Source organism: Triturus cristatus, chromosome 1_1, assembly GCF_964204655.1.
Source record: "Triturus cristatus chromosome 1_1, aTriCri1.1, whole genome shotgun sequence".
NCBI classification, from domain to species: domain Eukaryota; kingdom Metazoa; phylum Chordata; class Amphibia; order Caudata; family Salamandridae; genus Triturus; species Triturus cristatus.
Window position 1 is genome coordinate 5223370 of NC_140579.1, and position 10773 is coordinate 5234142.

Sequence of the window (10773 nt, forward strand, 5' to 3'; positions counted from 1 at the left end):
TCATGACATGTTGGAAAAGGAATTTTGAGGATTAGTTCTCTACAGAATTTATGATGATTGATGTGTTACCATAGATCGTCTGCTTGAGTTGACCTGTAAATATTGAGTGTAGGATTGCCCTCCCTCCAGGAGTCTGGTATTTGCTCATTTTCCAAGACGCGATTATACATCAACACCAATTTTGACGACCAGAATGTAGGGTTTGTTTTAAAAGAACTTGAGGAGGCCCATTGGATCCTGGAGCTCCCTCTGCACAGCTTTTTAGTCTTATTTTTGTCAATTGTCTTTCTTTAGAAGCCATCAAGACGTTGTTATTCTGATGTGCGCAGAAAATACTTCTTGTCGTTGACCTCGCTCCTAAAGAAGGACTAACTTTTCTGGAGAATGACACCGTTTGTCTTCTCTGCCAGCAAGAACATTGGTATCGTGCTACTCTGGAATGTACTGCGAGCGGAGGTAAGTTACCCCTGTAAAGATGTCAGAGTTGTTTGCAGAGAAACTTCCTCTTTCTATAGGGTTGATAGTTTTCCAAACTTCCTTCAAACATTTACTGTGGCTTGCGTATACAGCTCAAGCTGAATTGATCATAGCATTCCTTTTTTTTTACTGCCCAAACCTCTTTTTTGTTTTTTTGTCTCATCTTCTTGCGTTTCACCACTTGTGGTAGATGACATGGATTTTTCTTTATCACTCGTAATTCTCAGTTGATCTTTTTTTTCTCTATTTGAGGACCTGAGTGATTCATTGAATTTCATTGTTTGTCGAACAAGTAAATGGTGCTGTGTTGGAAGTGGTGTTAGGATACAGCTGAAGAGGTTTCTTGTTGAATTTCTCCCAATCTTGTATACGATTACCAGCAGAGGAGTGTGCACTGCACCTGGATATCCTTTATCAGCAGACCATTCTATCTCTTACACAACTGCTGTGTGTGAAGGAGGAATTAGATTCTTTGCTTGAGGACGGAGAAGAGTCCTAGTGGATACCAGTCACCTTGAGAAAGTGGTCAATATCCGAGCAGCAATCAATTTTGAAAAATGAAATGTGTTTACACAAGGAAAGAATACTCACATGTAGTAAATTATGGAATTACTCGTAATGGAGATGCCTCTGTCTCTATCGCGGTCTGTCTCGGTCTCTATCTGTCTCTGCCTCTATCTGTCCATGTCTCTGCCTCTATCTGTCTGCCCACCTCTATCTGTCTCTGCCTCTATCTGTCTCTTCCTCTATCTGTCAGTCTGTCCCTGTCTATCTCTGTCTCTATCTCCATCTGTCTGTCTGTTTCTAGCTCTGTGCCTCGGGCAGTGCACACGTACTGCGTCTACATGTCACTGTCAGCAGCCCAAAGACAGCTCCCCCCACATCCCCCCTCTCCCTGTACAATGTAAAAGCAAACTCGTTTTCGCTCTGAATTTGCTGCTTCGTGGGGTGTGTGTCCCACCACTGGGCCTGGGGTCACATCTGTCGCTGGCTTTAATTCTGACTCTCACCCCCGAGCTGTCAGATCAAAGCCCCCCTTTGGCGCCAGTCACCCGTCCGTGTAGGTATGCATGCATCAATTACATATAGCGCCAACCTGGCGGCGAGCATTTGTGCGCTGTGCTGCGAGAGCGGAGACCAGGCCTGAGCTCCCTGGCCTTGGCTCAACCCTCTGACTACAGACCGGCGGGAAACATCACATCACAGGCACACACACAGCCACACCCGAGTACTTCACAGGTCTTTAAAAGACCATTTACTTGTTAATAAGGCTTTGTTGTATTTCACCTCTTCTTAGAGCCCCTGCAGCTCCACTCTGACTATTGCTGGAATCGCCCGGCCCCCAAAGAGCAGAGTCTGTGTTTGCTGGCACTCTTTAAAACAAACATTTGCAATGTAATAGGTCTCGCAATTGCGAGATTTTAACCTATTGGCATTCTAAATGACAATGCCTTTTGTTTATGTGTTTAAAACACACCTAAAAGGCCATTTCATTTACAATTCCAATAGGTCAAAGTTTCTAAAATGCAAGACCTGTTGCATTGCAAATTGCAGGATGGTGGGGCCGAGCAACGAGGCTGGCCAGAGTGTTGTAAAAGTAATATGGTGGGGGGGGGGGGTCAGCGTTCAGCTGGATGGAAAGCAATATACAGGGCAGTGGGGGAGGAGAAGGTACGGACAACGGAAAGAGAGTGTGGGTCGGAGGAAGTAACAAGGAGGACAGGGTGGAGGGCAGCAGCAAAGAGCTGGAGAGCGATGTAGAGGCAGATGGAGAAGCAAGTTTTCCTCAAAGCGGGTTCATTAAAACCCAGTGTCACTAAAAAAAAATGTAAAAAGAGATAACATGGTTTCAGTATTGTGGGGTATGTTGTTAACTCTGTGTGTTTTAAATGCCGTCGTTTGTTTTATGATTATATACTAAAGGCTGTCATGAAAAATTACACAAGGGTTGCTTTATAAGTAAACAGTAGTTTGAGATCCCCTAGTTTGAATCCGTGTTTGACATTCCGGTTGACCAGTTGCGTTTTAGATGGTATCTTAATCTACTGAATTTAGTTTCGTTCTGTGCCGTTTTAGTGGCCATTTCAATTGGAAACATGCTGTCTTCATGTGACAGCACACTACCACCCCATGCTTTAGTAATATATTTGTGACAATGTGCTCCAAAATGCACCACCAGCTACACACCACACCCTTACCACTCCCCTGCTGAATGGGTCTGGCTCATTTGCTACACTTGTTCTTTGTGTGAAGCTTGGCTTTTTCACAATCCCTATGACTTTAGTGATGAAACATTGATGGGAGCACCCCCACTCTGGATACTGTTCCAGCACCACTGAAGGGAAGTACTGTGGGAGTAAGGGCAGGCGGTGAACTCCGCTCCGCCAGCAAAGTTTGCAGAGTTTTAGTAACTCCGCACTCTGTTTGGAGTGCAACGTTTTCCCAAACTCCACCTACGCAGTGGAGCGGAGTTCACCGGTGCAGTAGTGGTAGACTTACCTTCATCCCAGATCAGTGTCCCCTGTCCTGCTCCTGCTGCTGGGCCTGGCACCACTTCCGCTGCTCCGGGAGAATTACAGTTCTTCCTGCAATCCTCCCGGAACAGTGTAATTCTCCCGGAGCAGCGGAAGTGGACAAGGCCCAGCAGCAGGTGCAGGACAGAGGACACCGATCTGGGAGGAGGGTAAGTTTTCTTTAGTTCCTTACTTAGACTATGCGGGAGGGGGGGGGGGGGGTGAGGGGCTGGGGCTTTACCTGGACGGGGAGGGGGGGGGGTAACTCCGCCAGGTCACGGAACTCCACAGAATTTCTCTGAGTTTTCTAGTATCTCTGTGAAACTCCGCGGAGTTCCACTTTGCAAGCTCCACCCAACCTTATGTGAGAGGCGGATCTACACCTTCCCCAGACGTATTGTATACACACGGTGTGCTCCTCTGCAGCCTCTGGAATGGGGAGCACTGAGTATCCTTCCCCAGCCTCTGGCTCAGACTAGAAGCACACACTCCTTATACTCTTGTGCTCCAGTGGGGAGCGCTGCGTATCCTTCCCCAGCCTCTGGCTCAGACTAGAAGCACACACTCCTTATACTCTTGTGCTCCAGTGGGGAGCACAGTTAGGGTTGACACCTTTCTCAGAGAAAAATACCGGCCATTTGTTCACGTTGTAATATTCTGCAAAGGCCCACACACACCTTGATAGAAAATAGTCTGTGTTCAGGGCCTTTCTGTCTTTGTTTACTTTTATCATCAGTCAGGGATCATTACAGCAGCTGTGTGACATTTTAAAAGCGCTGTCGTCTCATATTTACTGGTTAAAGTGTGTACTGAGACGGGGTAAAACAAAAACACACACAGTAGTTATTTTCTCAAGTTCTGTACCGGCTGGGATAATAAACTATTGGTCATGCCAGTTGGCAACCAGAAGCACAGTATGAGGCTGGACTACCCCATCTCTAGAACTAATGTATACTCACCTTGTGCTGCTGGGCAGCTTCTCGAATGGAGAGTAGCACGTAGCTTGTCCCGGCCTCTGACCAGGCGCACAACACCCATAGGGCTCAAAGGGCTTCAGCCACCCCCACCCCTCTTCGTGGGTGTCAGCCCGGGCTGAGACAGCTTCACGGGCACACACAGACAGTTTTTAGATCTCGGCCTGGCGAAAGCAGCGCATGTGCTGCTCTGCCATGCAGAGGCCTTTTGGAATCGATACGATTCCAGCATGCACGCAGGGAGACAAACGAGACAGAAGATGCGCATGCGGGGATTGGATGCTTTACTGGCGGTGTGATACACTGGGGACTTTTTTTTTTTTTCGCCGCCAGTAAAGGCAGTCCCCGCGTGCACATCTTCTGTCCGTCCCATGACAGGCCGCGCTTGTTCTAAAATGTTATGCATAAATCACCTCATTGGCGTGCACGTATAATAATGTACCGTTGCATTTGCTAGAGATGGTGCATCGTAAGTGCTCTTGCAAGATCGTGAATAGCCACTTAAGTGGGATATCCGTGCTCTGGTTGGTAGATGTGTTTGTGAAGATTTGTCTGATGCAGGTTTCCGATGTATAAAGACCGGGTACGCACGAGTAATCCACAGTGTACTAAAAGGCTCGTGCGAGTTTCCTCGGATATCCGTGTAGGCGCGAGCCTTGCACAATCGCAGCGTGTCCGGCAGCATTGAGTACTTTCATGCAAAAGACACTTTGTAAATTCCAGTTCATTGTTACTTCCCGAGTGTACGCGGTGCACTACAGGCATGACCCTTTTTGACAAGTGTGGAATGGCAACCTATTCAACTCCTGCCACCCTCAAGGCTACAGCGGTGTTTGCAGTTAAATACCTCACACTTCCTACCTGTCAAAGTGAAAATCCATTTAAAGCTACTGTAATTTTGTTACCGTTTTCCTCGGGTGACTAAACGCAGCAACAATAGTACTGTATCCTCTACTACTGTTAATGTTTTTCGACGAGCACACATTAGTACGTGGATTTCCGCAGATGTGGCCACGAGCTCAGCACGCATAGTTTAAGGAATAACGGAACATGTCCATTATAAAACAAGCGCAACCAAGGTTGTGCCCAAGGGGTCTTACAGAACAAGAAAGCTCCTCCTGGCCTGGTGCCTGCTCACCCTTGAAGGTGCAGGAAGCAGAGATCCGTTGTTTTTCATGCAGGTTTACAAAAGCAGCCTTTAACTTATACAACTTTCCCCTCAAATACCATAAGGCATTCTAAAGGCAATGACGTTGCAATTGACAAGGTTGGCTTGAGCCACAGGATTTTTAGTTGGTGGTGTGTGCATTATTAAATTAAAAACCAGCACTGACAATGCCAATAAATGTGACGCTTGCATTCGAGTCCTGACAAAAGCAACTCAAAAATGCCGCTGCAGTGCAAAACCCCCCAAAATATTATTTTGTTTGTACAATGCAAGGAAAAAATATGAAATAAGTGTGTGATGACAGAGTGTACTTTTCAAATGTCATGAATTCCAGTGGCCTTAGAAGGATACACCCAAAAAACTAATAGAAAGCAGCTAAAACTAAACTATTCTGAGATGGATTAAAGATGCAAATAACAAAGCGGAAGCCAAAGAGCTAAGGGTTCCAAAGCCAGAGTCATCAATGGCTGAAGGACCCTGAATAAGGGACAATAAAGTATGAGTGGAATGTATATGTGTTCGCCATCAATGGTTCAAGCACCAGAGGAGCAAAATCGGACAAAATCCCAAGTATGAGTCTCCCTGGTTTGGGTCTTACTCTCTAGCATGGTTTTCCTCCCACAGAGGGGCTGCGTTTCATCCCAAATGCTAGCTAGCGCTGAAAAAGGGGTGCGCGGTTTCCTCCTGAGGTAACTTTAAAACTGTACGGATACTGGTAACTTTTTTTAACTTGAAACAATTTAAAAGCTGCCCAAAATTCCAGATTTTGATGCTAACCAGCGGGCATATAACTTCACAAACTAGAGACATAACCACAGTGTTCACAAGAATCAAAGGAAGTTAACAAAAGGAAAAAAACAAAAAAAACTTTGCAAACTCAAATGCATTTCCCCATTTACAACTCAACTCCCATGTGCATGTTTAGTTTTGTGACTGATATGAGCCCTTGAGACATATGTCAGCCATTCGGCTTTCTAGAAAAGGAGCTCAGAATCCAGAACATGGACGGCTAGGAGATACTTATAGTGATGCCTTGAACATGGACGGCTAGGAGATACTTATAGTGATGCCTTGAACATAGACGGCTAGGAGATACTTATAGTGATGCCTTGAACGTGGACGGCTAGGAGATACTTATAGTGATGCCTTGAACATGGACGGCTAGGAGATACTTGTAGTGATGCCTTGAACATGGACGGCCAGGAGATACTTATAGTGATGCCTTGAACATGGACGGCCAGGAGATACTTATAGTGATGCCTTGAACATGGCCGGCTAGGAGGTACTTATAGTGATGCCTTGAACATGGACGGCTAGGAGATACTTATAGTGATGCCTTGAACATGGACGGCTAGGAGATACTTATAGTGATGCCTTGAACATGGACGGCTAGGAGATACTTACAGTGATGCCTTGAACATGGACGGCTAGGAGATACTTATAGTGATGCCTTGAACATGGACGGCTAGGAGATACTTACAGTGATGCCTTGAACATGGACGGCTAGGAGATACTTATAGTGATGCCTTGAACATGGACGGCTAGGAGATACTTACAGTGATGCCTTGAACATGGACGGCTAGGAGATACTTATAGTGATGCCTTGAACATGGACGGCTAGGAGATACTTACAGTGATGCCTTGAACATGGACGGCTAGGAGATACTTATAGTGATGCCTTGAACATGGACGGCTAGGAGATACTTATAGTGATGCCTTGAACATAGACGGCTAGGAGATACTTATAGTGATGCCTTGAACATGGACGGCTAGGAGATACTTATAGTGATACCTTGAACACAGACGGCTAGGAGGTACTTATAGTGATGCCTTGAACATGGACGGCTAGGAGATACTTATAGTGATGCCTTGAACATAGACGGCTAGGAGATACTTATAGTGATGCCTTGAACATGGACGGCTAGGAGATACTTATAGTGATACCTTGAACACAGACGGCTAGGAGATACTTATAGTGATGCCTTGAACATAGACGGCTAGGAGATACTTATAGTGATGCCTTGAACATGGACGGCTAGGAGATACTTATAGTGATGCCTTGAACATGGACGGCTAGGAGATACTTATAGTGATGCCTTGAACATGGACGGCTAGGAGATACTTATAGTGATGCCTTGAACATGGACGGCTAGGAGATACTTATAGTGATGCCTTGAACATAGACGGCTAGGAGATACTTATAGTGATGCCTTGAACATGGACGGCTAGGAGATACTTATAGTGATGCCTTGAACATGGACGGCTAGGAGATACTTATAGTGATGCCTTGAACATGGACGGCTAGGAGGTACTTATAGTGATGCCTTGAACATGGACGGCTAGGAGATACTTATAGTGATGCCTTGAACATGGACGGCTAGGAGATACTTATAGTGATGCCTTGAACATAGACGGCTAGGAGATACTTATAGTGATGCCTTGAACATGGACGGCTAGGAGATACTTATAGTGATACCTTGAACACAGACGGCTAGGAGATACTTCTAGTGATGCCTTGAACATGGACGGCTAGGAGATACTTCTAGTGATGCCTTGATTTAAGAATCTCAACAATCTGGGAAGAGACGGACCAGACTCTAGGACTGTATGCCACCCCCCAGCAGTCACAGGATCCCACCTCAAAAGAACAGGGAGGCTGCTGTCCGTCCAGTGGCAGCCACCATTCTACAGCCCTTTCCCCCATAAGGCCGCTGCAAAGAAAGGAGCGATCTTTGTCCAGGACTCTGGAGTTGTATCAAAGATGGGACTTCACCGGTTTCCCTGTTGTCAGACTCCAGCTCAGCCTGGCAAGGTATGGGGCTCGTGTGGCGACACTGGCACGCAGACGCAAGGCTGGCAGGGGTCCATGTGTACATCATGTTGAGCCAAATCTAGGGGGGTGTAGGGGGCCTGGCAAGGTATGGGGCTCATGTGGCGACACTGGCACGCAGACACAAGGCTGGTCGGGGTCCATGTGTACATCATGTTGAGTCAAATCTAGGGGGGTGTAGGGGGCCTTACAAGGTATGGAGCTCGTGTGGCGACACTGGCACGCAGAAGCAAGGCTGGCAGGGGTCCATGTGTACATCGTGTTGAGTCAAATCTAGGGGGTGTAGGGGGCCTGGCAAGATATGGAGCTCGTGTGGCGACACTCTGGCACTCAGACGCAAGGCTGGTAGGGGTCCATGTGTACATCATGTTGAGTCAAATCTAGGGGGGTGTCCGGGACCTGGCAAGGTATGGAGCTCATGTGGCGACACTGGCACGCAGACGCAAGGCTGGCAGGGGTCCATGTGTACATCATGTTGAGTCAAATCTAGGGGGGTGTAGGGGTTCTAGGAGTTCTGGGGGGTTAGACAGAGGTGTTTGCCATATTATTAAAAAGTTACAAGGTGGTGCTGGAGTGTTTCCCTGCAGACGTCACTGCTGCAGGGTCTCCTCGCCTGTACATTATTGTGGCAGCAGTCATTATGCGCAGTATCTGGCGTGTGGTCACTTTAAGGCACAGGGCAATCCTTTGCCATCCTCTGGACTTCTTGGAGTGGACGAGAAAGTCAGGTGAAAAAATACACATGAGAAATAAAGGCAAGCCAAGATTAAGCAAGCAGGTTTGCACCTCCAAATGTTGCCTGGGAACAGCAGAGTTTCTGCTCCAGGACAGGAAACAACGCGTGCACATTCCTACACTGTAGCCTTCTCAAACAAACATTGAAAATGCAATAGGTCTCGCCTTTGATTAAGAAAGCCATTTGCTTTGCTAATGGTATTGTATAGCAAAGCAAATGGCTTTAACTTAATCAAAGGCGAGACCTATTGCATTTTTAATGCTTGTTGAGCTGGCAGCCGCACCCGAGTACTTCACAGATCTTTAAACGACCATTCACTTGATAACGAGGGTTAGTTGTTTTTTCACCCCTTCTTAGAGCCCCTGCATCTCCACTCTGCCTATTGCTGGAAGAATTAGCCCCCCCTGTCCCCTGAAATTTGGCTCTAGTTGAGCCTCTGTCCCACCTCTAAAGCACACATACTTCGTACTCTTTGGCTGCCTCTTGGAGTGCCATGTGTACTGGGTCCACCCCTGCCCCAGCTCTGTAGCACACATACCTTGTACTCCTGGGCAGCTTCACGAATGGGGAGCACCGTGTGGGGCTTGTGATCACGTGACATGCTGCAGACCACACAGATGGGCTCCTGGTCATCTTCACAGAACAGTTTCAGTTTCTCCTCGTGTTCTCGGCACAGATTCGCCTCCTGGGGGGTCGCACTCGGTACCTGAAGCTGTTTCAGGATTTCTACCATGTTCGCCAGGTGCCTGTTGGGCCGGAGGGATTTACTTTGAGACGTTTCCCTGCACTGGGGACAGGGGAAGTCTGTCTGCAGCCCCTCCCAGCACCGAGTGATACAGGACAGACAGAAGGTGTGTCCACACTCCACGGACACGGGGTCTGTGAAATATTCCAGACAGATGGAGCAGGTGGCCTCCTCCTTCAGGCTCTGGACAGGAGCCGCTGCAGCCATGTTCCACTTCCTGCCCGAGAGGACGAAGTGAAGTTAAGTTTCGTTTCTCTCAGTTTTTGAAGTGGGAGTGTCTGTCTCTCTTTCCTTACACGCCCTCCCTCTGCACAGAACAGCTGGGGGTGTCTGCAGCAGAAAGGGGAGTGTCTGTCTCTCCTTCCTTACACGCCCCCCTCTGTACAGAACAGCTGGGGGTGTCTGCAGCAGAAAAGGGAGAGTCAGTGGATAAACTGGGTCGTGTGCAGCAGAGTTGAACTGTCTGCCTTTAACCCAGGAGAGCAAGGAGCGTCTGCAGCGGAGCTGAGATTATCAATGTATGACCTGGGATTGTTTGTATCTCAGCTGGGACTGTCAACAGTTTACCTGGGAACATAAGAAGCTGCACTGGGGGTGCCTGCAGGGGCGTAGGCCAGGCCACTGAGGTACAGGGGGCCTCTTTTAGGAGCCACCTAACCATTCATAGGGGCCCCATTCAGTCCAATGCCTCTGAATATCCGTCAGGTATGGGAAACTCGGGGGCCCTCTTTACATTCTGCAAGTGGGGGGCATAATTATGTGTAATGCCCCTAGATGTCGGCAGGTGACCCTACATTGTTTGAGCCTGTACTTGGGGTGTCTGCAGATAACCCTAGAAAGTTCGAGCCTGTACTTGGGGTGTCTAAGATAACCCTAGAATGTTTGAGCCTGCACTTGGGGTGTCTGCAGGAGACACACGAATGTCTGAGTCTGCACTGGGGAGTGGGGGCGTCTGCATCTTGGGGTGCCAAATTGTGTGCTGTGACTGGAAAGGACTGGAACACATTTGTGAAAATGAAACGTTCACTCAAGAGGACACCTTGGCGCTAGGAATAAAACTAACTTAACAGAGGAAACAAGCATCAGGAGGTGGGAGTAAGTGCAGCAGAGCAAGGAGTGTCTGCCTGTGCGCCGGGAGTGTCTGATTGTTTGCAGAGAGCGCCACCATCATGAGGTTTGCATCAGCTCTGATTAGTGACTCCATGTCACATGACACCTTTTTACAGTCTTGACCTTTTACTGAACTGGACCTTGCACGCTGGGATAGAATGTGGTAAAACAAAACTACAAGTCCCAGAATGCAAAGCAATGTTAGCTAAAAGGTCAGGAC

At 47.7% G+C, this 10773-nt stretch overlaps 1 protein-coding gene across 1 annotated transcript in view; it reads right to left on the reverse strand.

Moving 5' to 3' along the window:
• Window positions 1-10498, reverse strand: part of LOC146869070 (E3 ubiquitin-protein ligase TRIM39-like) — a 183767-nt gene extending 173269 nt beyond the window's left edge. Inside the window, exon 1 of the mRNA XM_085653375.1 lies at window positions 9237-10498. Within this exon, the coding sequence (XP_085509501.1) occupies window positions 9237-9650 (414 nt within the window). The 5' untranslated portion in view covers window positions 9651-10498. The remainder of the gene's footprint in view (window positions 1-9236) is intronic.
• Window positions 10499-10773: the final 275 nt, after the last annotated feature.